At 46.3% G+C, this 17,767-nt stretch overlaps 1 protein-coding gene across 1 annotated transcript; it reads left to right on the forward strand.

Annotated features, from left to right (window-relative positions):
• Nucleotides 1-1,797: 1,797 nt before the first annotated feature.
• CD48 (CD48 molecule) lies at nucleotides 1,798-12,827 on the forward strand. Its single transcript, XM_030301860.1, has 4 exons — nucleotides 1,798-1,974; nucleotides 6,716-7,012; nucleotides 10,656-10,916; nucleotides 12,590-12,827. The coding sequence occupies exons 1-4, from the start codon at nucleotides 1,896-1,898 to the stop codon at nucleotides 12,667-12,669; spliced, it is 717 nt and encodes a 238-aa protein (XP_030157720.1). The 5' UTR covers nucleotides 1,798-1,895; the 3' UTR covers nucleotides 12,670-12,827.
• Nucleotides 12,828-17,767: the final 4,940 nt, after the last annotated feature.

Raw genomic sequence — 17,767 nt, forward strand, 5'->3', positions numbered from 1 at the left:
GAGCATCTGACTCTTGATTTCAGCTCGGGTTGTGATCCCAGGGTCATTGGTCTTGGAGTCTGCTTAAGATTGTCTCTCTCTCTTCCTCTGTCCCTTTTCCCTGCTCTCTCTTTCTCTCCAAAATAAAATAAAATTTAAAAAAATTAAAAAAAATTTTTAAAAGTCTTTAAAAAAAAGGAATATGTAATAGATAGAAGGAAAAAGGAGAAAGGAGAAGAGGAGAGGAGAATCTGGCCTTTGCTCCCCAAAATGGCTCTCACCAAGATTAAGGTCACTAGTGAGCACACAATTACTAAATACAATGAGTACAGTTTCTGCTAATCCGGATACAGTTTTTGAAACATCGCTTTCTCCTAGACTTCCCTCTGTCCATGGTGGATCCTTCTCATTTTCGTCTTTAGGGTCCTTTTCTTCTGCTCACCTCTTAGGTGAGGATATTGTCCTGGGTCCCCTGCTCTCTCAGTCTCCTTGGGATGTGCCCAAGTTGGAGCCTACGCGGACACCTGCAGTGTTGTGCTGCCTCCTACCGGAACTAGGGAGGTTGGGAATAAATCTTGTTATCCCCCCCCAGGGCTAGCTTCAGATGCTTCCGAGAAACACAGAAACACGGAGCAGTAGCCCTTTGGAAGACTCTCTGGAGAGTCCAGGTCTGAGCAAAGCCCACCCACGTGTGGTTTCTTTCGCTTCCTTCCTTTTCTCTTTCTCTGCCCTTGTGACTCTGCCTCCTCCTCCCACACACCTTATTTATGGTTCTCTCTTTTTTTTTTTTTTTTTTATGGTTCTCTTTAAAACCTCCCCTAGCTAACTCCACCTCAAGTTCCCTCATTCTACTCCCGTCTCGTCTCATCGTCTCTACTCTAGTCCGCAGATTTCCTGTAGCCCATACTGGGGAAAGAGCAGAAGACTGGGGTGGAGGAGAGTTGATCCATGACCTTATTCTGACTCAAAATCTCAAGTATAAAATGCAGGCAATACTGCCTGTCCTTCTCACCTCACAGGGCTCCAATGTGATCAAGGGAATGGGGTGTCGTCCGTAGTTTAAGGCATTGAGCTGACTCGCTTTCCCCAAGCTGATCTTTTGGGGGAGGGTAATTACTTTCATCAGAGGAGTTCGCAGGTGGAGCCGAGCCACGTTTTTATCGGTGTCCTCTCTGTTGAATTGGAAATGTCTCCAGTTCAAAAATCGTTACAAATAAGCTGTATTAGGGACTGTGGCTTGCTGTATGGGTCCCCAAAGCGCCCTAGATGGGCAAATAATTCATTTAGGTTCAAGAGGGATGGGCCTGAAATTTCTGGGAAATCCCTCCTTTTGGACCAAGTGATCTTGCTTTTTCAACTAACGTTCCGTGGATAGGCTAATGTAAAGGTACAAGCAGTGACTTTATCATCAAGGAGGAAGAGCCTGAGGGTGGGGCTTAGGGCATGGGAGACCTGATTTCCCAGACATTCTGTCCTGAATGACACTTATATATGACCTACTCGTCTCACGACTTAGACGTGGCCCCGGCTGGAAATCCCCTGCAGGTTTGGTGGGCCCTGACTAATTTTACCTTCTGGATTAATTGGGGTGATTCCTGCCTGGGAAGCCCAAAGCAGATATTCTCCATCAGGGAACCCTAATCACTGGCCCTTCTGAGAACCCAGTAGTAGCTATGGATCCTCTCTCGAGAAAACAGAACCAACTGTGCCTTCAAACTAGCTCACTTCACCGCTATGGTGTCACATATGGTGGCTTCCTGTTTTTGACCTCCAAACTCCACCCATGAGCTTGCTTTTGTAAAAGCAAAAAGTGGGTGTTTTCCTCTAAACTTGGGCCATGATTTCAAGGGCTCTGGAGCCCTCAGTCCGCTGCTAACCCGGGGTCTGGCCTGTCTTCAGCGTTCCTGGGACATAACATGCGTCCCCAAAGGCAGGAGTGGTTTATACCTCTGGGACTTCTACTGCTGCCTCGTTTGCTCCTGGCAAACATTCAAGGTACTTTACGTGCGTTGTGTGCCTGTGATCGTATATGGGAGGCACAGTGAGATAGAAAAGGGGGTATGAGGTGGGGCTTAACCCCGGGAGTGGAGTGTGGTCTCCACACAGCAGGTACACCTATGTTGGTAGCAGCACCGTGGAGAACCTTCCTGAGCCTTGGAGATAAGGCTCTCTCTTTTCCTATGGGGTCATGACAAAAACAGGGCCCTGGGGAGATGGGGAAGTAGGCTTCTTATATTTCGTTCCATGGCTTGAGGTCTGGGAAGGTCTGGTGTTTTGCTTTTTCTGTTGTTGTTGTTGCTTTTTTCTTTTCTTTTCTTTTCTTTTTTTTTTTTTTTTTGCATTTTGTGTTTATTAATTTTTATTTATTTATTTATTTATTTATTTATTTATTTTCTAGAACGTTTTTATTTTTTATTTTTGGGAGAGAGAGACACACACACACAGAGTACAAGTGGGGAAGGGGCGGAGAGAGAGAGGGAGACACAGAATCCGAAGCAGGCTCCAGGCTCCGAGCTGTTCGCACGGAGCGTGACTCGGGGCTTGAACCCACTGACCGAGAGAGCATGACCCGAACCGAAGTCGGACGCTTAACTGACTGAGCCACCCAGGCACCCCTTCCTTTTTTTTTTTTTTTTTTTTCCATTTTGAATATCAGCTCCAAACTGAAAGCTGCCTCATTTTCTGCTAGTTACACACCCTGCTCCCTGTGGCGTTCTCTGAGACCTCTAGCCAGGGGCTGTGTCCTGAGCAAAGATAAATGATGTTGTCATTCCCAAAGAGAGATCTAAATTGTAGGAAAGAAAGCTTGCCCTCTCTAGGGTCTGTGAATGAGGATCTGAGCAGAGGCCTTGGGAGCCTCAGTATCAAAGGAACCCCCAACATCTAGTTGCTAAGAGTTAAAGGCCATTCCTCTGCCATGGGCTTGTTCTGGTTCCCCTCACGGTGCTCCGGGACTGAGCGAACGTTCCTTTCCGTTACAACTACTCAACCTCGCAGTACTTTTCTTTCCAGGTCAGCTGAGAAGCGAGAGGTTAGCTATTGCCTTTCTCACTATTCCTCCGAAGAAGTATTCAGGCATTATTATATTGTACCTCTGAAACGAACGTAGTGTCGTATGTAAATTACACTTCAGTTTTAGAAATTACTTCCTTAAAAGGTTTGTACAGCTTAAAATAGTTGACCTTATCAGAGAGCTCGTGATAACTCCATATTAGTATCCTAAAAACTCACCTCTTTCCTTCCTTAATAGTTTTGCTGGAAACCATGTGACTTTAGAGTGGGGAGAACTTCCTCTGTAGGGCCTCTTTTGCCTCCCAGAGCAGACTCTTAGGTATGACATGATGATTCTTTTGGTCTGAGTCCCCATGTTCCCCATTTTAAATTTGCTTCTGTACTGACAAGAAATATGGGTTGGCACAGGAGAGAGCTGCTTCATTTTCTATTGTAAACTACATGTAAACACAGGTACTTTATCCTCAGCATCCAGAGACGTAACCAACTACTTTTTCCTGTGAAATTAAATCAAAATAGGGGTGCCTCAGCGGCTCAGTCGGTTGTGTGTCCGATTTGTGATTTCGGCTTAGGTCATGATCTCATGGATCATGGGACGGAGCCCTGTGTCGGGCTCCATGCTGACAATGCGGAACCTGCTTGGGATTCTCTCTTTCCCTCTCTCCTGGCCCTCCCCTGCTCTCTCGCTCTCTCTCTCAAAATAAATAAATAAAAACTTCGTTTTAAGTTTAAATTAAAAAAAAATTAAATCAAAATAGTAGCTTTCTTTGCAGTTACTTCCCTATCTTCTAACACATGTAATTGTTAGGAAGGCAAATCAAGATTTTGTCAATGTACTTTAAAAACGGAAAGAATACATAAGTGTATTATAGGTAAGAAAGATCAGTTTATCTGAATTTAGTAGACAATTATCAGACTAAACTGCCGTCTTCGAACCCCAAATTGTATTACAACACTTCTTTAATTTTGCAATCTGTATTAGTAAAATTAATCCTTATTTCTTCCTTAACTTGTGAATGAATTATAGAAGCCTTTTAGATGACTAGAATATCTTTCATTTCTTTTTAAATGGCCAATCAAGCATTCTTTCTACTGCTGCTATCTTGAGGTTTATGTTGCTTTTCCAGGCCACGTTTTCATTAGTTCAAAACAAAATTCTCCTTTCCCTTGTGATTTTCAAGCCTGATCTCAGCCCATCTGAGGCTGCTGGTTTTATACTTCAAGGTTTCTTTTAGCTGCTTTGCATTGATTTTTGGTATCTGAAATCTTGAATGCTCTATGTTTTTATGTTTTTGGATTTTTTTTTTTTTGAGAAGTCCCAAGCACCTCCTCCCCTACTCCTCTGCTTTCTACATCATAATAGCCATCTTTTATTCATTTATCAGGATCCAGCCATAAGACGGGAGTCTACTGGCCCAGTTTGGGCACCTATCATATTTAAGAAACACAGTTCATTGCTTATGAGTAATTAAACAGTAACTCAAATTTCTACTTACAGTCTCTCAAAACATGTTAAAGGAAATCCAATGTGTAAACTGGGAGCACTTATGTACACATTTTGTCCTGTCCGTCCGTCCGTCCATCCATCCATCCATCCACCCGTTGGGTATTAAATACCAGACGTCAACCAAATATTTTGGGGATTTAAAATTGAGCAGGACATGGTCTTTGCCTTTGAGAAACTCACAACATTCGCGACTGTGTGTCTGCTACAGTTTCTCCACGTCCTTCACAATAAATTTTGAAGTTCTTTTGAGCACGTTGGGGATACTCTTGCCAGACGTGATCTTCTTGTCCTTAGAAAGGAACATCCATTCTCACAAGGAGAAAGATGCAGGGTGTAACTGGGCCTGGATCATACCTTGAGTCTACATGCTCTGTAGTCTTCATTCTTTCTCATTGGACTCATCCTCCTTGCTCTTTCTCCAAGGAAACTTTAGGGAAGTTCTCTGTTTCAACAGAGGTGCTGGGTCCTTTCTGTCTCATCACCACATGTCCTAGGCCAGTGGTGCAGTTTTGTGTTATCTCTTGTGCATATCGAGAGACCTTTCAGACCTTTACCGAGAAATAAAGTGGTGGCTGATTGCGGGTGAGCTGTCTTCCTGAACATATGTCTGACCCTTGTTGGAGAGTCTGCCCAGGATGACCCAGGCCAGTAGTTCTCAGCTGGAATGGGGGTGAGACATTTGACCGGATCTGGAGACTCTTTTGACTGTCACATCTGGAGAAATGCTGCTGGTATGTAGTGGGCAGGGGCCGGGAATTCTGCTGAACATCCTGTAATGCACAAGGACAGGCCCTACAACAAGGAATGATCTGGCCTAAAATGCCAATAGTGTGCCAAGTCTGAAAAACATCGATCTAGGCTCTCTCTTGCCACCACTTCCATTAATTCACGTGGAAACAAGTAACAGAATGGGAACAAGTCCAGGACATATGTCTGGCGATTTGAAAATCCTGGGGGCAGTGTCCTGATTTGCTGCACGCCCCGGGAGACCAGAGTTCCTGTCTGCATGGCTGATATCAGAGCCTCGCACAGTGCCAGGCATACAGTGGTTCCAATACCATTATTGGCCCTGAATTGATTACGTCACAGAGATCATAATGTGTGGAATGGGTCAATCAGAAGGGCCGTGGAAATGAATGCCTAAGTATGTCTGCAGAGGCACTAGGCACAGAGTAAGTGCTCGAAACATGTTTGTGGAATGGAGACCTGGATGCTTGGAAGAACTAATGAATAGAAACTTGAAAGCTCTGGGGACACAGGCAGTTTTAATCTTTTACGAGCTGAAGAGAGTGCTTTTGGAAATGATAGACTTGTGGAAAGTGAGCAGCTAGATATCTATATAATGTTCAACAATAAGCTGAGGTTTTGTGTGATAGAATACGAGGCCAGAGTTAATGTAGACCATACTTCCTCTTTCCTCTACCAGTAGGTTCTTTCTACTGCTTTTTCTCAGCCTATAGGTAGATGTTGATAACTATCTATCCACCTCTGTCTTCTTTGTTCTTCTCCCTCCACAATGAGTCAACAGATCTCCCCTTCCTCTTGCACCTTCCTGGCTATCATCTTGTCTTTTCCTTGCCGTAGCCAAACAAGGTTTGGGTGCCCGCACGAAAAAAGAACAGAAGAGCAAACACAAATAGGAACAAACATGAGGTTAGTTAGAATGAGAAAAGAAGTCTCAACGTGTCACAAGTTTCCCAAAGCTGAGAAATACTACAAAAATTACGAACGCCAGAAAACTAGCATCATCTCGCTATGAACGAAATGTCTTCATGCTTCTAGAATACGTTGCCACTGAACAGCTCTGACTGTCATTCGTTTCGAACTTTGCGTCTTCTCTACTTCCCACCTACTCCTAGAGAATTCAACTGAAAGATCAGGGAACACAAGCCCAGAGAGGGGATGTGACTTGTCACCATTTTATTTGAAAATCTACTGGTATGAGAGCAAGGGAGAGAGCGGAGGCCAGCCTCAGGGTCGTTTTTCTGTCTGGTCTGGGGCAGAACTAGGTGAATTATCAGCAACATCCCATTGCCCATTCCTCAAGCTGCAGCTTTCACTGAATTCTGGATCAGAGGCCAGGCCTCCTAGTGAAAACCATACTCACTGCTTCCAAGCAGAAACCCCATCCTTCTTCCCTGTCCCACACCTCAGGCCAAAGCCTGGGCCGCCGGGCCGCTCTGCCCTCTCTAAGACGGCTCTCATTTTCATTCACAGATGCTTCAGATCAAATGACTGTCATCTCTGGCAGCAACGTGACTCTGAAAATCTCCAATGTGACTCATAACTACAAACAATTAGCCTGGTTTTACAACGACAACCAGAAGATTGTAGAACAGGAGTCCAAAGACCCTAAATACTTCAAGTCTCAGTTTAAGGACAGGGTCCGTCTTGGGGTTGACCATACACTCTTCATCTATAATGTCCAGAAGGAGGACAGCAGCACCTACATCCTGAAGGTGTTGAAGGAGTCTGGGAAAGAGATATCTAAGTACATCTCACTGAAGGTGTTGGGTGAGTTTGGGGAGCCCCACTCCAGGGCCCCAGATGGACCACTGGGAGGTTTCCCTGGGCTCATGGGGACCCTCTCTGGGAGGAGGAACTTCAGGACAGGCTTAATTCATTTCTCCCAGAGCCCGTTCCTCTGGGGAGTGAGCCTGGGCCGGCAGAACCCAAACTGGGAGCCTTGGGACATTTAAAACTGTGAAGAGAGGGAAAACCACAGAAATGGTTTCTTCTCTCTTCTCTTCACGCTCTTCTGTGATCAACCCAAATCAGTTCTGAGCTTATCTTTTTTTAAAAAAAATTTTTTTCAACGTTTTTTATTTATTTTGGGGACAGAGAGAGACAGAGCATGCACGGGGGAGGGGCAGAGAGAGAGGGAGACACAGAATCGGAAACAGGCTCCAGGCTCTGAGCCATCAGCCCAGAGCCCGACGCGGGGCTCGAACTCACGGACCGCGAGATCGTGACCTGGCTGAAGTCGGACGCTTAACCGACTGCGCCACCCAGGCGCCCCTCTGAGCTTATCTTAATGATATACCTGAACACAGACTTCATGAGACTCAAGGAGAAAGCTACAAGAGATACAGAATGGGGCAGGGAATGTTAAAGCAAGGCTGTTTACCTTTCAGAATGGATGGGACAAAAACTTCCACTCACAGCTCCAGCCTAACTGGTATATGTGGAATAAGGACTAATATTAAATTTGGAAGCAGACAAACCTGGGTTAAACTCTGGATACTAGCTCCCTTACTAGCTGTGTGACCTTGGAGAAAGATCTTAACATCACCATATTAGGTAAATCTCTTTTGATGGCAAAGTAGCAGATACTAGTTTGATACAAATTTGGCAAAAAAAAAAAAAAAAAAAGTCTATTAAAGAAACTAGACCTATTTAAAGCAATTCAAGGGACCTAAAAGAGGCAGGAAGGGCTGAACAGAGGAAGAATGAGGCCAGTCTAGAGTCCCCACCCTCAGGAATCTGTAGACTAGGCCTCTGGATCCCTGCCATTTACATGACTTACTCTCAAGGCCTAGACTTTTGTGACTCTTGGTTTATCAGAATTTATTTATTATTATTTTTTTAATGTTTATTTATTTCTGAGACGGGGTAGAGCATGAGTGGGGGAGAGGCAGAGAGAGAGGGAGACACAGAATCCGAAGCAGGCTCCAGGCTCTGAGCCGTCAGCACAGAGCCCGACATGGGGCTCCAACTCACAAACCGTGAGATCACGACCTGAGCCGAAATCGGTCGCTCAACCAACTGAGCCACCCGGGGGGCCTTGAATTTATTTATTTTTTAAAGTTTATTTATTTATTTTGAGAGAAAGAGAGAGCATGAGCAGGGAGGGGCAGAAAGAGAGGGAGAGAGAGAATCCCAAGCAGGCTCTACACTGTTAGCACAGAGCCCAACATGGGGCTTGATCTCACGAACTGTGAGATCATGACCTGAGCTGAAATCAAGAGCCACTTAATCGACCGAGTCACCCAGGCACCCCTAAATTCTCAGAATTTGAAGAGAGAAGCTGATTAGCCCGAGTTGGTTCAGATACGTGTATCTGATGAAAACATTTACGGCACGAAGGGTCAGGCTATAAAGCAGAAACATGGCTCCTGGGGACTCCTCCCTGGTGTCGAGGTAAGCAATTATTAGAGAAGAGGGGCAGGGCAGACATCCCAGACAGGTGAGACCTGAGAGCTGTGGAGTCCCCATATTATGAGGATAATTATATCTTGCTTTTAGGATGTCATGAGAATCAAAGTCAATAATGAGAGTAAAACATCAAAAAATGAAAACAAGGGTTCCTTTCCAAACCAAATCATTTTATCATGCAGTTTCCTTCTACCAGATAATTACCAGAAATATAAATACAAAATCTCTAGAAAATACTCAGAATATGTCTGTAATGTTCTTTCTCCCCCGAAACAGTGTAAATGAAGAGTGTCATGCACAATCAGGTCCCACCAGCTCAACCGTCCCTGTTCTAAGAGGCTGGAGGCCCCTTCTTTCTCACTTCCTCAAAGTCACATGGGCCTGAAAATTCGGGACGTTTTTGAAGATTCTGGGAACAGGAAAGAGTCAAAGTCTCTTACAGTGGTCTTAAGAAAAGCCCAAATTTGTATCATTTACCAATTTCTGTGGTAAATAGTCCCACCATGGCCAATTCCAAGTTCCTAATGGTTTCATAATCAGCTTGCAACATTTCTGAATATTTTAAATTCCCAAAGCTGGTGTGAGGTAAGCGCGTGTGTCTGAAGATAAGACCATCAGGAAACTCATTCTTCAGTGCAGACCTTGAATTTCTGATAGCTCAAGGGGGGCATCTTAGAGCCAGACTCTCTGCTGGCTCAAAAAATCCCATCCACAAAGTGCCCCAGTGCATGCTTCTCAGCGTGTAAAATGTGGACGAGATGGAAGACAAGGCTAGACCACAGGAAATGCCAAAAAACATTATGAAAATGTGCAGGGGAAGTCCAGCAATCTGAGGGGGATTTCACATTGGAGATGGGCCTAGAGTCAGGGAGACCAGACAGGCAGAACCCTCCCATCTCACCCCACACCCTTGCAGCCAGAGGCAAGCTCTGGGCTCGTCAGTTCTCTGACGCATTTAATCCTTTGACACACGAGCGGCACTGACTTTGCAGGGGTTTCATCCGTGGCCAGAATGGAAAGGCGCCAGCGGGTCTCAGGTAAAGGGGCCATGGCAAAGGAAGGAACAGATGCTGAGATTACTTTTTAGCCCATCTGGTGGCAGGATGACAGCGGTAACGATGATGTGACCTCCAACATGCATATAACACTTGTGCCCTGCAGAAAGCACTTCCCCCTGGAGGATGCCATTTTATCTCACTAACATTGTGCTATGAGGTGGAGTCAGTTTACCAATGGGAAGGAAAGTTGAGGGGTTAATTACCTTGATAACGTCACTCCATGAGAGCCAGGACCCAGGCTGGTCTCACTCCAAAGCTACTGTTTTGTCCTTTGTATCTCATAACTACTCCATCCATCCATCCATCCATCCTTTTGTCAGACACTTACAGAATTCCTGCTATGTGGCAGGCCCTGTACTAAACCCTGAGATACCAAAGATAACGGATACAATGCTGTGCATCATGGCTTATGCGTGCTGGGAGTTACAGGAGGCTCTTCTCTGTAGCTCTGCCAGAGTCCAGGAAAGGGCTTTGCAGTGTGCTGGGTGGCACCTCTTACCCCAGGACTCTTGCTGAACCTGAGCCCAAGTGCTCGTGAAGGACAGATGGGCCAAGATGCCAACTCTGGGCTGGTGCTGGAGAAGGATCCCCAAGGAGCTCAGACAGTTGGGATACCAAGTCTGATTCCAACCAATCTCTGCTGTCCTTTCCGGCCCACACATAGTCATAACCCCATTTTGGTTCTGGGTGCATGGCTTCCCCCACCCCCAACATACATACCATATCCATTTTAGCTTCACCCCTAAGGAGCAGCCCTTCCAGTCTGAGCCTCCAGACGTCAAAGCTGCTCACTGGCTCCCTCTGTAGGGGCCTCTTCTCCATGACACCACTTCCCGTCCCTACCTAGCTCCCTTTGTATTTTGTTAGCCAAACGCTTGTAGCATCAGTGCCTCATAAATGCATAAACCCATCGTCTCATCTTACAACATGCTCCTCGTCTTCAGATCCAGTACCTAAACCTGTCATAAAGATTGAGAAGATACCGGAAGAGAGCAACAGATGTCATCTGAAACTGTCATGTGAGATCGAAGGCCTGTCTGCAAGCTGGTATGGGGACTCGAGACCATTTCCAAAGCAGATCCATAGTAATGTGCTTGAAATCACCGTTAATCCACAGAATTACTCCAGGAGTTACACCTGCCAAGTCAGCAATGCTGTGAGCAGCAAGAATGACACAGTCTACTTCACTTTACCCTGTACCCTGGGTAAGAAATATTCCCAAGGGAGCCGAGGCGGGGTACGGGTAACTAGTTTGCTCTTGATTCAAGAAAGCTGTGGGAATCCTATTCAGCATCCTGCTTGGGTGGAGAATCCCAAAGGCATCTGTGAGACCTGGGAGACGGGTTCCACCCCGGGCTCTGCCACCGCCTCTCAGCAAGCTCGCCTGGCTTTTGTGGAGCTTATCGTCCTTGCTTGCAAAGGGGGGCTGACACTCCTACCCAGCTCTAACAATGCATGGTCCTAGAATCTGAGGTCTGGGGAATTGTAGGACAATCAGATGTCAGCATTGAGCAGGGGAAAAGTGCAAGTGGGAGAGTACACCAGACCCAGTTGAGCAGGTGCATAGAGGGGTTTCTGGGAGACGGCCTAAGTTAACAAAGGCAAGAAGGGCCGGGTAGAGGAGCACAAACCAGACAGGCACTAAACAGGAACGAGGGCCTTATCCTAAGGTAGAGACTCTCTGCTCTTTAGAAAGACAGACTCTGGGTTTCATGTTTCAGATCCTCTGTCTCTTGGGAGGATCCATTCACTTGAGCGTCTCTCTTGGCTCTCTATCAAGCCCACGCAAGTCCCGTAGAGGGGTAGCTGGGATCAGGCAGTAAGCTCGTAGGCTTTAGAGTCAGACACCTGGGGTTAATCCCGGAATTGTCACTTACTAGTGAAGCAAGTTACTTCGATTCTCCAAGTCACGTCCTTCGCCAAGTCGTGTCCTTCCTAATAAACAGACAAAATAGTAATCCTTATCTCATGCTGTATAAGGATTAAATGAGATAGTACAGATAACCTGCCTAGCACAGTGCCTGATGAATCTTCAATGAATGGTACTTAAATTACACCCAGTTCCTTCAATTCTGGAGATACTAGGAGTTTGGGGGACCCCTTAATAAATTTGAATTACTATCTCCAGCATTCTGGGCCCTGTACTTTCCATACCTCTGAAACCACATCCCTGAGAATCTATATCCATATCCATATCCTTCCAGAATAACTCACGCCTGTGGTGCCAACATTTACCTGAGTTTCCCGTCAGGCACCAGGGACCATGGCCCTCAGAGACACTGCTCTTTCACGGTCTTCCCGGACCCGGTCTACTCTCCCACCTGTACTGATTTCTTCACCTCTGCTCCCACATGCAGACTATGGACACTGTATACTTCTTCATTCTTCCCAACCGACTGGCCATGCCTCTTCTAGTCTCTCCTGCCACCACAGACCTGATGGGACAGTTTGGCGTCTGGCCATGAGACTACCTTCATATCACCGGCACATCCTGAGAGCCAGAAAAAGGAAGAAACACAGCCCCTGTCCTTTATAAAATGAGGGTGACCGCTCATCTACAGAGAGGAGGAAAACAATAATATAGCCCTTTTTATTTTGGAAGTGCTAAACCACTCTAGTCACTTTTTAGCCACCCAAATTATTCTAGAAAAGCATCCCTAATTTATCACCCATTCTCTTTGTCTTTTAATTTTCTGCTCCCTCCTCCCCTCTGTTCTTACCCCTTCTCTTCTCTTCCCTTCTTTTCTCTCTTCCCGTTCTCTTTTTTCCTCTTAGTAGATGTAGATGGTGAGTGGGGTGGAAAAACAGAGAGGGGAAGTAATCCTTCCCTCCCTGAACTCTAGACACCTAACTGTTTGGCATTTTCTTTCTCTTTCAGCCAGATCTGCTGGAGTAGCCTGGATTGCAACGTGGCTAGTGGTCATGGCGCCCATTGTTCCTGGCCTCCTATGGCCCTGAGATGAGCTCTTCTAACTCAGGAGTGAAACTTGAGGATGGCTGGGACTTGCCTTCATCAGCCAGACAGGAGCTCTGGTTATATGGGATGGAAGAAAGTGTGCTGTTGGGGCATCTACAAGGATTTTCAAATTAACTTTTAAAAAATTAGAGTTAAGGGATGCTTGGGTGGCTCAGTTGGTTAAGCATCCGACTCTTGGTTTCGGCTCAGGTCATGATTTTACAGTTTTGTGAGTTCAAGTCCCCTCATTGGGCTTTGCACTGGAAGTGTGGAGCCTCCTTGGGATTCCCTCTCTCTCTGCCCCTCTCCCACTCACGTTGTCTTCGTCTCTCTCAACATAAACAAATAAACTTAAAAACATTTTTTTAAATGTTCATTTATTTTTAAGAGAGAGAGAGAGAGAGAGAAAGGGTGCGAGTCAGGGAGGGACACCGAGAGAGGGAAACACAGAATCCGAGGCAGGCTCCAAGCTCTGAGCTGTCAGCACAGAGCCCAATGTGGGGCTCAAACCCACAAACTGTGAGATCAAGACCTGAGCTGAAGTTAGATGTTTAACCAACTGAGCCGCCCAGGTGCCCCAAAATAAATAAATAAACTTACAAACAAACAAACAAATAATTAATTTTACTTAAATAAAAAACTACAGTTGATATTTTATTTTATATCCTTGGTTGTTTCTCAGCGCCCATACATAGATACACATGCATTCTTCCCACCAGAAGATGTGATCAAACGATGTTTTCTTGTTTAAATAAAGATTTGAGAGGACCATCAACGTTAAACTGTCGGACAATGCCTGTTCCATTGGCCTGGACAATCGAGATACAAAGGGGAAGAGCCTAGGATCACGGGCTCCTTCTGGCGTTTCAGTGTGTCTGTGGAGTTAATTTGTGCTGTCTCTGACTCTTGCTCCCACATCCATGCCCGATTTTCTGGGGTTTCAACTTCTCCCCACCCCAAATTCTGGCCTCCTCTCTGAGGAGCATGCTCATTAGGTTTCCTGGGAATATGGGGCCAGGCTTACCCCTCAGGAGTGAGCCAGAAACTTTGCCACATAAAAAGAGTCCCTCCCAAGCCTTTCCTGGGGGAGCTGAGCAACCGTACTCCCTTTGTGTGCAACTCTTCAAGTCCTACCTGTGTCATAGGAGCTAATAGAACCATCAAACGGGCAAAATGTTCTCACTAGTGTCTTCCGTTGCAGGAAGGTGGGAGGCCCCGGGCCTGGCGCTGACAAAACTTACACATTTCTGCTGTGTGTTCCCCTCCTCCAAGCCTTGTGTGGGCCTGCAGCTGAGAAGGCCCTTCAAGGATGTGCTCCCCATTCTGGGCACTGCCCCCCTACAGATGACTTTCCTTCTACCTCAAACCAGCCTTCCCTGCCGTCTAGCCCTCTTCTGTGGAAGAAAATACCACGTGTTCGCCACTCTCATTTTCCTCCTGGGCTGTCTGTCCCGGTTAATTTTCTGTGTCAACTTGACTGGGGCACGGTGGTGTCCCGATGTGCGATCCCACACTCTTCTGTGTGTGTCTGTGAGGGTTTTCTGGGTAAGACTAACATTTGAATCAGTAGACTGAGTAAAGCAGATTATCCTCCCTAATGTGTGTGGGCTGCATCCAATCAGGTGAAAATGTGAGCAGGCTCACCCTCCCACAAATATGGGAGAATTACTTCTGTCTGACTCCTTTTGAGCTGGGACATTTGTTCCTTTCCTGTCTTCAGACGCCAACAGCAATCCTGGGTCTCAGATCTTGGGACTTGTCAGCTTCCATAATTACATGAGCCAATTCCTTATAATAAATCTGTGTGTGTGTGTGTGTGTGTGTGTGCGTGTGCGTGCGCGTGTGGGCGCACGCGTGTGCACCTCCTCTTTGTCTGTCTCTGTAGAGCCCTGCCCAATGCACGGGCCAATAAAAAAGCTACCTCTGTCAGCTCCTTTTTCATTTCGTTGGGGCCATGGGACTGGTTTTAGCCAATAGAAAATGGATGGAATTGATGGGACAGGAAGTGAGGGACCCTGAGAAGTGGAGCCACGTAACAAAAGCGACCTGGGTCCAAGCCATTGCATGGAAGGCAGCTGCCTGGTTTACACTACACATGCATAAGAAAGTTTGGGTTTTGTTTGTTACCACAAGATAGCCTGGACTCCCTAAGACACCGACCATCCCCTTCAGCCCTACCTGTGGTCCCATCCCAGCCTCACCTCTGATTAGCTTGCACCCTCCAACGGGACGGTCTGCTTTCTGCGTGCAGTGTCCTTCCCTTTTCCCTTGCTCTTTCTTGGCAGAAGAAGAGGTTTTCTCGAGGACACACACACACACGCATCAATGGAATCAAAGAGCATCTCTGGGGGAGAGCAGTAAGGGAAAAGAAATGTCACTTTATACCATAAATAAGCATAGTCCTCGCTGCTAAGGAACAGGCACACCTCTCCCAGGATCGAGTTTGGACTGGGTCTAGTTACTTGAAGACCTGAGGCAAATCCTCATCTTTGACGGTCCAGATCGCCAACGCCAATTACTCCCTGCCTCTCTCTCTCTCCAGGCAGTGCTAGATAGTTCATTTGTTGGACTGAGTGCAGAATGAAAATGTACGACCCCACCCCCCCGCCTTGTTCAAAATGCAGGGAAAAAGTGCCATTAAATGCACTAAAATATAAACCTTTTCCCTTTATTCTGCAGTCTTTCTGTATTTGGGATGATTTTTTTTTAAGTTGCTATTAAATGTTCTAAGTAAAGAAAATTAAACGTTTCTGTTATCATTGTGAATTTTGTTGTTTATATTTGCAACGCCAGTCAGTTTTGAATGAAATATAAGAATATTTATTTCATTTGGGGGGTAACTGAAATTACTCAATTCGTGTTTTTTTTTAGCTTATAGATACATGTGCATTTTGTCTTTGTCAGAGTAATAGAAATAATGCAAAAAAACACACCTCACTTAACTGTTTTATTTATTTTTATTTATTTTTTAACGTTGATTTATTTTTGACAGAGACCAAGCATGAGCGGGGGAGGGGCAGAGAGAGAGGGAGACACAGAATCCGAAGCAGGCTCCGGGCTCCGAGCTGTCAGCACAGAGCCTGATGCGGGTCTTAAACTCACAGACCGTGAGATCACGACCTGAGCCGAAGCCGGACGCTCATCCGACTGGGCCACCCAGGCGCCCCAACTGTTTTATTTTACTTCTTTGTTTTTTGTTTGTTTGTTTTTTTAGTGTTTTTATTTATTTTTGAGGCAGAGAGAGACAGAGCATGAACAGGGGAGAGTCAGAGACAGAGGGAGACATAGAATCGGAAGCAGGCTCCGGGCTCTGAGCCATCAGCACAGAGCCCGATGCGGGGCTCGAACTCACAGACTGTGAGATCATGACCTGAGCCGAAGTCGGACGCTCATCCGACTGGGCCACGCAGGCGCCCCAGTTTTATTTTACTTCTTGTGCACACACATTTTTCCAACACTCTCTGGAAGCCAGTGGGTTTCGTGACACAATTCCTTTGTAGTCATTTTGAGTCTCCGCGAACTCCTACGCATCGTTGATCCACTGAATTCTGTACTCATGGGGTACCATGAATGCTTCATTTGGAGGACGCAGCCAGAACAGGATGGACCATGCATACTGCACTGTAAAGGACTTCATTCAAAAGACACAGGTTGCAAGGTGACATTATTGAGAATGTAATAATATCAAGATGGTGACAGCGGAGCACCAGACCAAAGTGTTCTTGCACCAAAGCCTCTGAACAACCCAGTTGCAGCTGGGTTGGCCTCAAGGATACCTGACACCTTACACCGAGACGATACCTTCTTCTGGGAGTTCCAGTACAAGGACCAAGCCTGATTCTCACGGATTCCCTGGCCTCTCATGTGTTTCCATACATCAAAACGTAGTGGGGTGATTATCAGCGAACTCAAGTGTTAAAAAAAAAAAAAAAGGAGGAGCACCTGGGTGGCTTAGTTGATCAAGTGTCTGACTTTGGCTCGGGTCATCCTCTCGCGGGTCACGGGTTCAAGCCCTGTGTTGGACTCTGTGCCGACGGCTCGGAGCCTGGATCCTGCTTCAGATTCTGTGTCTCCCTCTGTCTCTGCCCCTCCCCCACGTAAGCTCTGTCTCTCTCTCTCTCTCAAAACTAAATAAACATTAAAAGAAAAAGAGAAGGAAAACCACCCAAAAATGGAGTCACTTGTGCCCGTGTTGCCAAACCAAGACTTAATACCTAACTTAACCACAGTTTCAACCTCTCCTAGGTTGAACCAGTCAATCTGGAATTACCTCATTCCTAGTGAAGTCACCTGCCCGACAGACCCTTGCTGTCCCCTAAAGGAAGGTGATCTTGCCTGAAACGATCCGGCTCTTTGCTAGTAACTTGTCCTGCTCCCTTCTGCCTGTGAAAGTCGCTCATTCTGTACTGCTCCTCAGAACTTCTTTCAATGTGCACATGGAATGCTGCCTGACTCATGAATAAAGCCAAGAAAGATCTTTAAAATGTACTCGGCTGAATTTTTCATTTTTAACTTTTGACACAAGCCGTTTGTCTTCGTGCAAAGAAGATACCCCAGCATTTGCCCAAAGTTCTCACCAAGAACTGCCTCGTGTGACGTCCCCAGCCGTCCTCCCTGTGGCCACTCTGGTGAGCTCTGCAATACTGCCCTCTGCTGTCTCCACTGCAGCCAGTTGGGTCCGTGCGACTCAAACGTTCACTGTAGCTGCAGCAAACCCGGGCATTTTGTTAAAATGCAGACTGAGTCAGTAGGCCTGAGGTGGGGAGGGCGATTCTGCATTTTAGAGAAGATTCTAGGAGATGCCGGTGTCATTGTCCACAGACCATTTCTTTGAGCAGTAAGGCACAAGGTGTCCCTGAGCTCTGTTGTTCTGACTTTCAGCTCCCTGGTTTCTAGGTCTGTCCAAGGGATTCTCTTCTCTCCCACTTCCTGCCCTGCTCTGCTCCTGGACACCACACTCCTTTCCCTTCTCAAGTTAACGTGTCCGGTGGTTCCTCCCAGGTTCCCATGATCCCCAGGTGCACCACTACGCGACCGGGACCAACTTGTCTCAACAGGCAGCACAAGATGGCTCACAGAAGGTTTGCAAGGCCAGGATCT

The sequence above is a fragment of the Lynx canadensis genome, chromosome F1 (assembly GCF_007474595.2).
Source record: "Lynx canadensis isolate LIC74 chromosome F1, mLynCan4.pri.v2, whole genome shotgun sequence".
NCBI classification, from domain to species: Eukaryota; Metazoa; Chordata; class Mammalia; order Carnivora; family Felidae; genus Lynx; species Lynx canadensis.